The sequence below is a fragment of the Biomphalaria glabrata genome, chromosome 7 (genome assembly GCF_947242115.1).
Source record: "Biomphalaria glabrata chromosome 7, xgBioGlab47.1, whole genome shotgun sequence".
NCBI classification, from domain to species: Eukaryota; Metazoa; Mollusca; class Gastropoda; family Planorbidae; genus Biomphalaria; species Biomphalaria glabrata.
Genome location: NC_074717.1, coordinates 5,757,127 through 5,773,579, shown reverse-complemented (window position 1 = coordinate 5,773,579; position 16,453 = coordinate 5,757,127). Strand labels below are relative to the sequence as shown.

Below are 16,453 nucleotides of genomic sequence, written 5' to 3'. Positions count from 1 at the left end.
GAAAGAATCGCCTCCTGTATTTACTCTTTATTCATACAATTGATTATTACTAGGATAGTATTTAGTATTTACTTATGTTGTATTAATTAAAATATAATTAAGAATTAGTTGTATGATACAACTAAAGTATCTCCATTTTCCCCTCTATTATAAGATAAAATATTTAGGGAAAAAACGTATTATTTAACTTAATAAACTGCAGCCTTGATATAACTAGATCTAGTATCAAAAATCAAGTTAAGAAATAATGTTACAATGTTTGAAATTTGTCTGAAAGAAAAAAAATAAAAATCAATGGTCTCCCTTTATTTCAGATTCCACGAGTGATCTTTCCAGTTCCTGATAACATTCATATCGTCCAAGGTCGTTATTGCATAGTTGCTTCCCCTGTGTCCTACTAAGTGGGTTCCAATAGTTGAAAAAGTTGTTTTTATCAAAAGACCAATGATACGGGACAGATAACCAACCAAACTCGTGGATTCAGACTCTACAGCAAGTGTTGTCGCATATCTGTTGAGCTGCAATGGTTCTCAAAGTAAAACCAAAACAATGATTCTAATAATACAATGTTAATACCTTTAAAAAAAAAAAAAATTGGACAGCAAAAGAAACTATATCAGCCAAGAAGACCTATGACATAGGAGAGTTACAGGAGAGTTACAGGAGAGTTACAGTCACTAATAAACATACACTATATTAATGCATGGATATTAGTAGAACGCCATTATCATTCTTTAATTAAGGAACGTCTGTAATTTAAAGGATAGAATGATTTAATATTAATAATTATTATAGCTTTTATATAGCGCTTCTTTCATGCTTATAGCATGCTCAAAGCGCTATGGTCTAATCTCATAAGTAGACCACTTGGTGTGTGTGTGTGGGGGGGGGGGTATCTGGGAGAAGATTTGCCGTGCTGCCTTTAGGCGCTCAATAAACAAACAAAGCTCGAGTCGGGTGTCGAACCTTGCACTGAGCATGTGTGTTTAAGATTTGAGCCTTGATTACAGAATAGGCCAACATGCGTACCATAACAAATAATATGAACCTCATTCACCAATCGTAAACAAACAACATTTAGCCACGTGATAATATTGATAAAACAATGAAAAAAAAACAAACGTATCAAGTGACAGTCTTTATGGATTACATAAATTGTGGCTAAATGTTCTTTGTTTACGATTGGTGAATGAGGCCCATTGAGCATAAGAGTCTTTGTTGTAACATGTTTTCTGGATTATGAAAATTATATTGCATTTAAAATGAATCGAAACTTTCAATATTTAATTCAGTTATCTTAGTTGAGGCTATAGTTTCATGATAAGCGGGGCGGGCCCACATAGAATTAATCACGAGGTCGTGGAGCCCTCGTGCAAAGAATCAGTTATGATAAAAAAAATAAAAGCAAAGAACCAGTCGGGGTACTGTCTTATACAGTGTGAGAATCAGCTCTCGCTACAAACCTATTTAAAGAGCGACAATGTTTGGATACTTTAATCTCGTGAAGGTAAACACAAACCTCTGACCAGAGACTGCATCTAATGATCAAACGTTGTGTATAGTGGAACAGCGGTAAGTTTCTGTCTTTAAGAAATAGCTTTGATCTTCCCCGGAAATAAGAGTTGGTCTGGTACCTCCTCCGAGACACTTGGGATATCATAATAATAACAATAACTTTATTCAAATTAGCACCGGCTAAAAAAGAGGTAACCACTTGCCTTTAAATCAAGCAGACTAGAATAAGATCATCCAACCAAGTTACCATAGATGTAATAGATAGATGTAATAGATAGATGTAATAGATAGATGTAATAGATAGATGTAATAGATAGATGTAATAGATAGATGTAATAGATAGATGTAATTGCTTACTAAAAAAAATGTCCATAATTATGAAATGTTTATATACAAATTACAATGTTTAAAATAAATACAAAATAAAATTAATTTAGAAAATATTTTAAAAAAAACATCAGTAAAAGGAGAAAGCAAAATAAAGCTGTAGAGACCTTTAGTTTCGGCGAGGATTTAAAAAAAACAACAACTCGCTTCCATGTGTGATCCTATCAAGCCGAACACATTATTTGGACAGATCTCGTCATTAGAACACATGAATACGGACATCCTAGGGTCAGTTTATCTTCACAGCATTAGTTCTTCTTTATCTTTAGGATCCCGGGTTCGTTCTATCCCTTCAACACACACACACACATAGTCGAAGGTTGAGTGTTACAATGGACGTCTCACATCATCCACTGACTAAAAGAAACAGCATTGGTTGGAACATGTAGTAGAATCCTTACATTTCAGTCAGTCACGACTTGTAAAATGTAATAGTATCATTGCATTGTAGTCAGTTACTACTTGTAAAAGGTAATAGTATCATGCCATTTCAGGCAGTTACCACTTCTAAAAGGTAATACTATAATTACATTCCAGTCAGTTACGAATTGTAAAAAGTAATAGTATCATAACATTCCAGGCAGTTACGACTTCTAAAAGGTAGTATAATAATTACATTCCAGTCAGTTTCGATTTCTCACAATAAGAGTGGCACATTACTTATGCTTAGGCGACTTCTAAAATGTGATAATCGACTATCAGGTGTCTCATATTAAGAAAAATAATGTTCTATTAGGTATTTTTCTTTACAATACCTCTAATCAAGTCAGAACTTCATTGTGGAGCAGCTGATCTCGAATAATGCTATAAAAATTTTCCTAAAAATTTAACAGTTGATGTATATCGCTAAAAAATGATTTACTAGCTCGTTGGCCACACGAGGAAGACTCTAGTTTGACCTTGATAATGTTTTAATGTAGAAAATAAATAAATGTAAATTTGGCTAGAGAACTAGATCTAGATCTAACATAGATTTTGAAAGGACTATCGCGTTCTTGAAAGGAATATCACTTTCGGGAATTTCCGAACGTAAGGCATTGAATCATGGTTTAATAAAATAATGTTCAGGAAAATTTTGCGCATCATCTTCTAAGTTTAGATCTAAACAAAGTGTCGAAGATATACCATCGTTTAACCAGGATTGTTTCTAAGGAAAAATGGGGTGGGGTAAAAAATGTTTCATTGTTGTTTTTTTATTTTTAATCTTACATTCATTGCCTATTAAGAGAAACAAAAATCGCTATATATGTTGTATATAGGAGAAATCGTCTTTTTCAAAATGTACTTTTGATTTTTTCTTGTATATGACACAATTTTTCTTTCAAAACAACTCTCTCTTTCTTTATATATATACATCCTAGAGCTGGAGTTGAAAAGATCTGATTAGATTATAATGGCCTCTCACCATCTATTGACCAACTTCCTCGGGATTCATGAACTGTCCACGGCCATGTTCTACAAGGCGGCCTTTGCGGAGCTGGCTGGCACAGCCATCTTGATGATCTCCATATGCGGCTCGTACACCACCCTCGACCAAGGCCACCCGCAGGAGCCGCTGGTCTCGGCAGCATGTGCCGGTCTGGCCGTGGCTATGATTATCTGGACATTCAATCACATCAGTGGGGCGCACATCAATCCCAGTGTAAGTTTGTCCTTCATGGTCACTGGACAGCTGTCTCTGGTCAAGGTAAGAACATTTGTATTGCTGTGGTGTTTGATAAGATTGATTTGTAGATCTACTATCCCAGAGTCCAGAGACCACAAACATCTAATAAATTTAACAATCCCTTTAGTTTTTAATAAAATACAGAGAACTTTATAAAAGAAAAATATAGAACAGAGGTGGGCAAATTACGGACCGCGGGCCACATGCGGCCCTTCATAGAAAAAGGTTGACCACCCCTAATATAGAATGATAATGGTTTTCAGCCTTAGTTCTTTTCACTCTCTAATGCAATTGGCTGCCTGGTCGTACCGTCGTAGGGTATGCGCACTGGACTGTCGTTCAAACTTCTCAATTGGTCAAGGGTTCATACCCTGCCCTCTCCAATCTCCCGTCGTCTTGCGTAAATTATCTTCAACTCTGAAGGAACATCCGAAGCATATAAAATATTTTACAAAATTTTATTTGTTACATTTTCCCCTGAAAAAAAAACACAGAAGGAATTGCACTTTAAGGGTTGCAACTTAGAAGTGAAACTCATGCATTACTTCACAAATTTGTACAAATACTCCTTCTTCCCTAGTGCTATTAGAGCATGGAATGGGTTGCCTGAGCTAGCCAGTGACTGAATGCATGACGCGTAGGACGTAATCATCTTCTTTTTTGAAGTAACGTCTGTATTATATAGGATAAGATAAGATAAATATACTCGCTCGGAATCATATCCACAATAATACCATTGCGGTATAAATGAGTTGTTAATTTTCGCTGTAATCAGTCATGTGAGTGGACGTATATGGTTTAGTTTACTGTTTACTGTGATCTTGTTGAATAAAACCAAATAAATAAATACATACATAAATAAAAGGTTGTTCTAGTAACGCAGGCCTATTACATTTTAATTATTAATTTAAACTAGTTTAGACCTATTATCTACGTCAATGTTTCCCAAATTGTGTTCCGCGGAACCCTAGTGTTCCGCGAGGTCTGACTAGGTGTTCCATGAGCTACTGGAATGGACCTCATTCACCAATCGTAAATAAACACATTTAGCCACGTCATAATATTGATAAGACAATGAAAAAATACGTATCACGTGACAGCCACTGTGAATTACGTAATTTGTATAGAAGATATATAGAATCACGTGGCTAAATGTTGTTTGTTTACGATTGGTGAATGAAGTCCATTATTAACCAGTAGGCCACCAAGTGAATTAATCTCCCTAAAAAAAATAATCAAATATTCCGCTAAATACTCAGAATGTGCGAAGTGTTCCAGTTAAGGAAAAAGTCTGGGACAAACTGCTCTACGTCAGTATCCGTGATAGAGGATAGTAAAATTCTGAAATGTGTGAGCCCATTTTTCTTAAGGCCAGAGGAGCATATGGGTCGATGCCCAACTCTTTCGGTCTGAGAAATGTATCCATTGCAGATTAAGAATTCCATCACTAATCCAGACATATAATCTTGTTGGGATATATGTGGGGATTTTATACTAAATGTTGCTCACAGTAACCTTCTCTTTGTTTTGCCTACATTTAGAGTTTCTAAAGGTCTGGCTTAATATGTTCTTCTAGAAATAAAATACTGTAACAAAGAAGGCAAGGCGATGTGGAGAAGTATGTGGTGATATAGTGGAACGTCAAAAAGTGTTTACTAATAAAATGATCACTTGTTTTCAATGTTTCTCAATACTTCAGACTGTTGTGTTTATAGTCATGCAGTGTGCAGGATCAATTGCGGGTACCGCTATTGTCTGGTACATTATTCCAGATCAATGGAGAGGTCAGATTGGGGCCACAGTTCTTGGTAAGGACGTCACAGTAGCTCAGGTAATTAATTTCTCTGACTGATGATGTCTAATTAGCAATATAACTCTTATTTTCCAAAAAAAAATTCATCTTTCAAAATTTTCGTAAATGTTAAAACGTAACTAGATCTAGATCTATGACTTTGAACAGCATTTCTCAAATAGTTTCTTTTTCTGTTAATCTCCCTAAGTACTTTTCAGCTAATATCAACTCACTATGTCTATCGGTCTGTATGTTTGTCTTTCTGGCCAAAAGTTTGTACACGTTATTTCTCCGACACGCAATCTCGGATCAAGCTGAAATTTTGCACAATTTTAATTCTTTCGATCCTTATATCGCCAGGGCTTTGTCGCTGAGATGATTGCCACTTGCTTTCTGATCCTGGCGGTGTTTGCTAGCAGTGATAAGAACAGAAGTGACCTTGGGGGTTCCATGCCGCTTACTATCGGGCTCGTCGTGGTGATGCAGAATACGTGGGCGGTAAGTCTCCATTTTGTTTACTTTTATAATTAGATATATTTAGACCAAATCATTCTTAAGTTTTATGTATACATTTTTTAGTCTTGGTAGAGTTGCTATGACTGCTTTTTAGGCATGCAACTTAAATACGACTGACCGTTATGCTGGGAGGACTATAAGCTCCACTTTGCCTGTTCAGTATGAACTCTTCATTGAAAATATTTCGCCCTAAGCTATAGCTTTTGTTGCCTATAAATCAGGGGTTCTCAACCTGTGGGTCACGACCCCCTTGGGGGTCGATTGATGATTTGCCAGGGGTCGCCAAAAACCATCGAAAAAATGGATTGTTTTTGTCTATTCTTCTATAGGTGTGTGTGTGTGTGCGGGAAGGGGATGGGTCGCGGCAGAGTGGGATATTGTATAAAGGGGTCGCCGAGCATAAAAGGCTGAGAACCGCTGCTATAGATAAATCCATGAGATCTCACGTAAAAACTTTTTTTTTACTCGATAGGAATGTAATGCTAAGGGAAGTAACAAGATCAATTGCAGATAAAAGTCTTGATTAACGATTATCTAACTTGAGAAAATGACCGTAAAACAGTACCAACAGCTTAGTTACCTTAACATTTGATAGTTACATCAGAAACATGCCTCACACGAGGTTGATAGAAAAAGAACTAGTTACTTCAGTATTTATTCTTTATACGTAATTCCTTTTGTTTCTCCAGGCTCGGCTGACTGGATGCAGTATGAACCCGATCAGAACACTTGGTCCAGCTGTGATAGCTGGAGTCTGGGATGACCACTGGGTAACTAGATTATACATGAAACCAAAGACTTAGCGGAGTTTATGGCTCTAATCAGGGCCGGTCCTACAGATTGCGGGGCCCAATGCGAAACGGATTGCGCGGGGCCTAGTCTGGGTAGGGGTAAGGATAATAAGTGAAAATTAAGATTTTTGTTAAAAAAATAAATTCCTCTTTACATTTTATTCGTACTTTACTAAGTACAAAATCACGATAAAATTGAGTTTACGAGCCATCTACAATAGAAGATAGATGTCCAACTTAAAGCCGATAAACATTCCAATCTGCCTTTTAGATTTTCTATCGACTAGCAAAATATCGCTTTTGATTTTTTTCAAGAGGTTGAGATCGATTTAGATCTATATTTAAATGCCATTGACTATTACAGTAAATTAGTTATTGGAACATAGGCCTACTGTTTTGGTTAAAATTCGCCTTATTATTTTTATTAATTGAAAGCTGACAAATGCCTTTTTTTAATTGCGAGTAGGATTGGCGTTTTCCATATGGAATGAAACACGAAAATGACAATTTTGTCTATTTTTCAGAACATAGTTTTGAGTTTTCAGGATATTTTAATAATTTCAGGAGATTTTCATGACTTTTTTTTTTTCATATACCTAGCAATTTCAGGAGCTCATGGAAAATCAGGAGACCGCTGAAACCCTGTTATAAGTTAAAATGGTTTAATTTAATAATTTACTACTAGAGTCAGCGCGGGGCCTATGAAAGTGCGGGGCCCACTGCGGCCGCATAGGTTGCAGTGCCCTAAGGCCGGCCCTGGCTCTAATGAACGTACACGACTAGATTAACACATGTATACGCCTAGGACGTAATAATCTTCTTGTTTGAAGGAACGTCTGTAAATTATAAGATAAGATTGACCACCGGGTAACAATAAATAGCCTAATGCAAAGACAATATAGGGGCCTACCTATCTAAAACTATGTCAACAGATAAGTATATAAAATATTTTCACAGGAATACAAAGAAGTTACAAGTTAATACAAATTCTGGTCCAATCTCTTTGGATAAAATTAATTGACCCGGAGGTGGGGAGCAAAATATAACATAAGTTATGATAACTTACCTCGAACAGTTGGAAGGGCTTGTGGTATAAATGTAAGAGATCTTGTGAACGTTATGGTTAGTGATACAAACATTACCTGGTTGGCAGAGTAGAAATATTGACTATTGATGGATGAATACAATTATTTAATGCTGACTTTACTTGTAGCATATACAACATGCGAATAGTCTACAAATTCCATTCTGCAAGATTTTTTTTAAGGTACCGGTATACAAATATGAAATGTTGTGTTAATCCGATTAGGAACTTATGACTTAACAAAAAGTACTGAAGCTCCAATGACTAAACATTGCAAATTACTGCAGATCTAATTAACGATGGGGACTAAACTAAATATTAAAAGTTAAACTAAATTTAAGTTTTAACTAAAATAAAGTAGTGAGATGTGTGGTTGATCTAGACCTAGCTAATCATCCGACATTGTTGAAATCTTTCTCTATAAAGTCACTCAAGGAAGATGTTTCTTTATAAACGCACAATAAGATAAAAAAAAAAAAGATAACTAAATAAATAGGCTATGTGTCATGTGTTTGTATTTTTGCCTTGAATTAAAACAATTAAGAAAGAATGATACTTTAAAAAAAAAATGTTATAAAAATTTATATTGAGTTATTATATAACGGAAAAGTCTTACAGTACCAGTAAAGTTTATAATCTTATAAAAGAAATAAATCCATAATTTCGCATTTAGATTTGAACTAAAGAAATACAAACGAAATTTCGTGAAACATTTGACCAGAGTAACTCTTTTAGGGTAAAGATTGATTTACGTACGTTTGCCTGACAACCATACCACTCAACATACACTATTGCATAAAGTCCAAGGAAAAAAACACAGGGTGGTCTTATCATCATGGATTATACACTACAGTACACTAGGTGACTGAGCGGTAAAGCGCTTGGCTTCTGAACCTGGGATCACGGGTTCGAATCCTGATGAAGACTTGGATTTTGAATTTCGGGATCTTTGGGCGCCTCCGAGTCCACCCAACTCTAATGGGTACCTGACATTGTTGGCTAAAGTAAAGGCAGTTCGTCGTTGTGTTGGCCACATGACACCCTCGTCAACCGTAGACCATAGAAACAGATGACCTTTACATCGTCTGCCTTATAGATCACAAGGTCTGAAAGAGAAACTTAATTACTTACACTAGGCCTACGTGTCTATCTGACCAGGTTGTTAACATTAATCGGACACACAGCCTATTTACTTGTGGGCAAGGAGGGTGTGGTCACTATTTTAGAGTAAAGGTAGACTACGCACATTCTTGACCTACTTGACCAATGTGCTATATTTTCTTGTCTGACCACTCAACATACAAAAATTCTATTGCCTGACGCGCAAGGATGCCACCATCGACTACACACTAGGCTATGATGTGTACGTCTATCTGACCAGGTTGTTAAAATCAGTCGGGACAGTCTATTTACTTTTTGGGGCAGGGAGGGTGTGGATTAATTTTGTTTTTCTAGAGTTGGTTATCCTAATGCTCTTATCTACATGGGCCTAGCTTAAGATTTAGACCTAGATCTCAATGGTAGGTCTAATAAAGACTTTTCGGCTTAATCTAAGGTTGAAGCTATAAAAAGCGTGTACTGGATGTTCCTGCAGTTAATAATGTATTGTTTAGCGCAAATGAATTGATTACAATCCCTAAATATTGCCCTAATACGCTTATCAGATTTCCACTATAAACGAACAGAAATTAAACATCACCACGTGACTTTAAAAATCAATCAACAACATTTATAAATAATGCTGCTATTTTCAAGTGCTGATATTGGCTCCGTAACTTCTACCACCATCTTACTTGACCAAATCCCTCTTCAAATGCAGACTGTGACCAAATAATTGTTTATTGCATTTTTAAAAATATAATCAACGCTGTTGATATCATGTACATGATCAGATAACAGGGATTTTCGTTTCAACCGCAACCACATGTTAAAAAGTTGTTGTTGTTTTTTTTTTACAAATTTTAATTGAACCTTTTATTTTGTAACTAAAAAAAAAATGATTAATCTTCGATTTTAACTTTTTTTTTTTCTAAAACTCTAGCCTTAATACATTTTTTTTTTAGTTAAACTAGATGTTTCTAATTTTTTAGTTCACTTTTGCCTATCACTAGCCCCAATGACTTAACATTGAATAAGTTCAGCAGATCCAAGGTCTAAGCTTTAATCATTCATTTTTAGATGTGCATAAAAACAATGAATGAAATCTTTCCTATTCTTGGTCTTCATCCACAGTTGTACTGGGTAGCGCCAACGCTGGGAGGAGTTCTTGGAGCTTTGATCTATAAATACATTCTGGCCCAGCACCCTAGCCAGGCGTGCGCACTGATGGCCCTCTGCGGAGACGGCAATGATGGCCAAACTGACAAGAGCATGAGTTTTGACAACATTGCGGTAGCCATGGGCCCTGTTGGCCAAGACAGCAAACATTCGTACGGTTCTCGTGCACCAATCCATCGTAACTCATATGTTGGTTTACCATCTTAGGGCCAGTACAGGGTAACATTATAAACAGTCTAAAGCCAGGAATAAACAATGCCATGATCTGTATTACTAAAATGTAAAGCTGTATACATAGTAATGACCTTAAAAAAAAAAAGCAATCAAGAAAGACAAATATGCTTATAAAGTAAAAACTTTAATCACTCAAGGTCCTGGCACTGGAAAGGGGAAAGGGCGAGGAGTGACAATTTTCAAGAAAAACGTTTAATGAAACAATTCTCAATCAAACACGCAGGCGCACACACACACATTTCTTGAAACTTTTCCCAATTAATCTGTAACAGAACAAAAATATCTACTAGCAAAACCTCACGCAGATATGAGTAGCCAAAAATATAAAAATAAACAAAAATACACACACACACACAAAATAGGGTTGGCAACAATATACGAAATAATAGATATAATTTTGTTTTCAACTAGTTCAAATCATATCACATAGTCACCACATTTCAAAAACAAATTAATAGTTGAAGCAGATACACAACAAACAAAAATCAAAATGTGATTCAAGAATAAATAACTTAACTGGCACAAGTTTGGTAGACTAGCACTAGAGCTCTGCAGTTTAAGTTGCCCTATAATAAGATTCCTCATGCCTTAGATTCTACCGGCTCAAAGTGATTCATTCTACCAGTTCAACTCCTTTCATCGATTCAGTTGATTCACTCCACCAATTCATTCTTATTAATTCAATTGATTCACTCTACACGTTCGAAGCCATTCAGGATGAGGTGAACTATTCAAACGTCTGCTAAAGTGTCACCTTCAAACTAGAACAAAAGGATAGAACACAAAGATTCTAAATTTACTGGGTAGAGAATAGACCCAGTCCCCCAAACACACACACACACAAAAAGTGACTCAGATAAGTGTATTGTTTGTGTGTGTGTCTGCACCTGCCTATAAAAAAAGATAACAAAAAGATGGAACAGCACTAGCACTTGTAGTACCAATAAGTGAGACTGGATTCAGTCATTTACCAAACATTTTTTGAAACTATAAAATATAGAAGATACAGACATTTTGTAAATAGATTTACCAATCAATGTTTATAAGCTTTGTAACATAAGGCCTTAATTGTGTGTTGTTGTTGTTTTTTGCCTGGGTAAAAAACCTAGAGATAAAACTTTTTTCTGAATCAGTGTCATTTAGGCAAACACATTTAGGCAAACATATGCTCATGAGGTAAATGTATCAAATATCTCCACACCTTTCACAAGGCCTCAACAAATATGCCCATTAAAAAAATATTTGTTAAACAATTTAAAAATCATTCAAATTATAATATTTGAATTAAAGTGAATTGAAAAAAAAAAGGATATTTGAATTAAATTTTTTTTTTCACACACAAAGAAAACCTCAAAAGCTTAAAAAAAAAAAAAAAAAAAAAAAAAAGCAGAAAGTTGTTTTAAAATCATTTAAATTTAACATTGATATGAACCACATCAAAGCAAAACAATTGTTTCTATAATACGCCAATCATAAGAGGTCAAGAGTGCAAGGAAACTATTGGCAATGCGTTCTCTATTAATAATTTAAAACACAAGTAAATGCAGTTGTAGTTTATTGCCCAGGTTGATAGTAACAAAACACTAAATACAGTGCACAATGACAAATGTTGTAACTCATTATAAATATATCATAATAAAACTTGTACATGTAGTGTTGTATGCTAACATCTCTTCTGTAGGATATGTACATTTACAAAAAATTGATCTTAATAATCTGTCTTGTCTTCAGACTGATTTTATTATATACATGTTGTTTTTTTATGTAAAACAAAATAAAGAAAAATAGTTTCTTATGTACATATTTGGATGTTTTTGTTGAGATGCTTTAGATTGGATCAGTTTCTAACCTACTGGTTACATTTTATTGTCTAAATTAAGACAGATGATCACCACTAAAGAAAACATAGGACATAGAAGGCTGAGCCTGTAAGAGCTAAAAAGTTTGAACCATGTTGACAGAAGACCCACTTTCATTACAGCAATCAAAAGAACAAAATGGGGTGACTTAAAATTTATTTTTAAAAAAATAGGAAAGGCAGTCAAGTCTGTAAAAGTTATTTCAGTACATTTGATTTTATTTGTCAACATAAAAAAAAAATGGGAGGAAAAAAAGGAAAGGGGGAGTTAAAAACAAAGTTGTTCTGTTTAAAGCAGTGTTTTGAATAGATAATTAAACAGAAAGGAGCATGTATCCAAGTGAAGATATGTATCTTCCCCATGACAACAGAATGGTGTAAGAAAAAAAACAAAAAAGTAGGTGCTAAGTGAGGGAGAGGACATTCTTTTTTTTTATTATTGAGATGAAATTTTTTTTTAATTTAAAAATTATATTTATCTTTTAGTGTTATTATATTTTTTCAAGATTTAGATAAATGTTAGTATACCGGTACCAGTACATGTATTGAAGGTTCTAACAAGAAAAACATAACAAATATTTTTTTTTTAAAAACAAAAAAAAAAAAGATTTTATATTAAATGTAGTTGCATCAATTAGTTTGAATTAGTCTCCAACAAAAAAAAATCTGTGTGATTAGAAATATTTTTACCAATTGTTTTTGTTTAGCTTTCAGCTTTCTTAATATGTGATAATCCTATCACTTGGGAAAAAAAGAAGGGGGGGGGGGAGAAAGGGATATCTCTGAGAATTTTACTGTAATCATTTTTTAAAAGCATTTATTTAAAAAAAAAGGGGGTGGAATAACGTGAATTCGAAATCATATCCTCAAGCCGACATTCTAACCACTCTGCTAGTGAGGTGTGTATGAAAATAGAAGATTGTATAGTTACTTTGTTTTTTTCAAACTTACTTTTAAAGTGGTGAACTATAAAAGGGACTAATTCAGCTTGTACCACCACCTCACTTGAGTACAATTTCTTTGCCATGTTCAAAATACCAAACAAATAATTAATTACCAATAGTTAATTAAAATATTGGTTAATTTTTTAAATTGATTCTTGTGTTGTCAGGTAAAAGAAATAATTGTGTCAAATTTAAGCTTGACCTGAGATTGGGCGTAGGAGAAATAATGTGTACAAACTTTTTACCAGAAAGCTTTGTAAAAAAAAAGACCAGGAATTAGTGTAAATGTCAAAGGTGAAAGTTACCTGTCAACCCCCCCCCCCCACACACACACACAACCAGAGATTTAAGGAATGAGGGAATGAGTGATTGTAGAGTCCACTCATTTCCATTTTCATAGATTTTATGATTTCTAAATGTGCTTAGTAGCCAGCACAATGTCAGCCTCCTGCACTATGCAGAAGGATGTCACACTTTACAAAATGTAGAATAATGATTTCTATGATAAATAAATCAAATGTTTTAATTCCATTTAAAAGTAAAAGCAATCTTTACAAGCAATAGAAAAAAAGAATATTAAAAAAAAAAAAAAAAAGTTATTCAAGGCGAAATAAGCAACAATTATCTGGAAAGTTCAGTGTTTAGCTCCCTTTCTGCCATATAAAACAAAATTAATTAATTAGTAACTAAATGATTGATTAATTCAAATTGGTTAATTTTTAGATTGGTTCATGTATTGTTATTGACTATGAAATAATTATGCAAAATATCAACTTGATCCAAGAATAGTAAATGGGAGAAAAAACATATGCAAACTTTTTATCAGACAGACAGAGTGAGTTGATATCAGCTTTGTAAATAAAAATAATTATTTAAATAAAGTTAATAAATAATCTTTTGAAATGAAACAAAGGCACACAAAAAAGCGTTAATAAAAATATACTAAGAGAATAATATTTTTTTTTTTATATCATTTTGTTTTTATCAAAACTTTTCCCCTTTAAGATTTTTTGGTTTATAGGGCTCTTATATCTTTCTGTTGTCAGCATTACAACCAATAAATATAACTTTCTCAGCTGAGGCCAAGTACATTTTTGCTATCTAGTTGAGCAGAGACATTTAAATTAGCAACCAAAGCAACTCATAATTCTCCAATATTTTTCTATTTAGTAGAAAACAAAATTATGTAAACAAACTATTTTTCATTTAATTAACTTAAGTTTGTTTCTAGTACAATAGTAACTAAACTTTAGTCCCTGACCCCATTTTAAAATTTTAATGATTCTTTACCCAAATAACTGAAATGATGTGAGAAGGAACATCAGCTAGGTTAGGTTGTTCTAAGTTTCTGTAAATAACTTTTGAAGTGTAAATTTAGAATATTATATAGGCCTATCATAAAATTAAGTCTAAGAATGAACAATAGCAACTTTTTCAGTTGGCTTGTTACTGTAGTCAAACACAACTCAGCAGAAACATTGTAAATATTATAACGATCATAATTTAGATGGCTATTTTAGTAGGCAAGCAATTTACATAATTTATACGATGTACTGGAAATCATAAACTCATTTAAAGGTTGATTTTTAAAAATGCTTGCCTTGTGTATGTTGTGTCAGCTTTATTTGATTAATTTCCCTTGTTTTAATCTTTTTTTTTTTATTTGGTTATCAAATAGGTGTATAGAATCACGCAATCAGTTGTGCTGCATACAAAATGCATACTATACATATAGTAGACTAGTCTAAATTGGTCTCTAATAAATGGGAGATATTGGAATTTAGTTTGGTCAGGAAGTGTTAAAATTTTTTTTTAATGCTTTTTAATTACAGTTTTACATACACATGAACTATGGATTTCATTTTTTTTTAAGCAAATTGGTATTGTATAATTTAACCATGCTCCAACATTAAAAATATTCTGAAGAAATCAATTAGTATTTCAATATGTATCTCTCTCTCTATATATATATATCAATTAATTTTTTTATAAATTGTTTCCAAAACTGATTTATAAATAAATTATTGTCTCATTTAAACTCAACCAAATCAGTAATTCCAATGAAACTCTAATTTAGAGGTCGCATATCAAGGATTAAAAAAAAATTATACTAGTCTAAAACAATACACAATCATATGATAAAAATATATAATTAAAAACTATTAATTATCCATCATTTAAAGTCATTCAGATATTAACATGCATGGCATCAAAAAACAAATCAGGGTAAATTTGTTTAAATCCTAAAGCAACTTAGTAGTACAAATTGTAAAAAGTTTTATATACTATAAAAATAATTTAATAAGACACAAGAATCTATCATCAATTTAAATTAAATTACTTCATAAACTGTAAAGGACTCACGCCAGGACTAACAGGCATAAAAGGAAAAGGATTTCCCGACTTGTACAAAATCTGGTAGCTTAAAAACCAGCATCCTACGGCAACAAAAGAAGCAGATACTTTTTGCGGCAACGTGTGAAATCTGTAGATGGTGGTGAAGAACAACATAACTTCAAATAAAACCATCATAATGGCAAGCACTACAATTATAGCTTTAATATATGGAGTTAATGTTCGGTAGTTCATCCGTGCCTGGCCTATTTCCTCTTCTGATAATGGTCGCCTTTCACTGAGGTTTTCATCTTCCAGGATTTTACCAAGTTTTGCCCAGTATTTGAAAGTTTTTACTTCTTCAGAAATAGTCAGCAGTGAATGCATCTCCAAGAACACGTGTCCTGAGATATCAAACCCTAGCCAGTTTTTGCCAGCGTCCATACAAGCAGTCTTGTTGTCATGTGAATTCGCGGTACATACGCCGACAATGGACTCTACATGAAGGAACAATGAGGTACATGTGTACCACAGTAGTGTACCAACAGCAACTCTCAGAATATGTTGGCACATTTTGGCGACATTGTTACAACAGTAAACCAAAGAAGTTAAGATTATGTAAGCAGTGACGAATGTCAATGTCCATGCCCATCCGAGTTTGACAAAATATTTATTAAGAATGTTGTGCTTTTCTGACATGTATGTTCGTGGTACAACGAACAGGTCACAAATAATGGAACATATCATCACTCCGATAAGGTAAACACCGATTTTTACGCCGGTGTCCACAAAAAGAATAGAGCGGCATATCTTCATGATCACCATAACTATAAAGTGACCAACGTGCGTGGGCTCAGGCAATTTCAATCCAGTTGACTTTCTTACTGAGGTCTTCTGTTGTTGAGCATTTGATCTATTAAATTCTTGACGACGTGCACTTGTTTTTGCACTAGCATTTGTTTTGGGCATGATGAAATGATTACAACAATAGTGTCAAGGGAGTTAATTCTTATTTATCTGTCAAAGACCCGTTTGCACTTTCAAAATTTGGAATG

The 16,453-nt window shown here is 34.0% G+C and overlaps 2 protein-coding genes across 2 annotated transcripts; one reads left to right on the top strand and one right to left on the bottom strand.

Annotated features, from left to right (window-relative positions):
- The first annotated feature begins 1,464 nt into the window (after positions 1-1,464).
- On the top strand, positions 1,465-12,059 carry LOC106077953 (aquaporin-like). The gene is made up of 6 exons (XM_056035224.1): positions 1,465-1,572; positions 3,264-3,589; positions 5,268-5,399; positions 5,721-5,858; positions 6,566-6,646; positions 9,984-12,059. The coding sequence occupies exons 2-6, from the start codon at positions 3,296-3,298 to the stop codon at positions 10,233-10,235; spliced, it is 897 nt and encodes a 298-aa protein (XP_055891199.1). The 5' UTR covers positions 1,465-1,572; positions 3,264-3,295; the 3' UTR covers positions 10,236-12,059.
- LOC106069633 (acyl-coenzyme A diphosphatase FITM2-like) lies at positions 10,368-16,430 on the bottom strand. The gene has a single exon (XM_056035223.1). It carries the CDS (start codon positions 16,365-16,367, stop codon positions 15,402-15,404), a length of 966 nt encoding a protein of 321 aa, XP_055891198.1. The 5' UTR covers positions 16,368-16,430; the 3' UTR covers positions 10,368-15,401.
- Between the last annotated feature and the right edge of the window lie 23 nt (positions 16,431-16,453).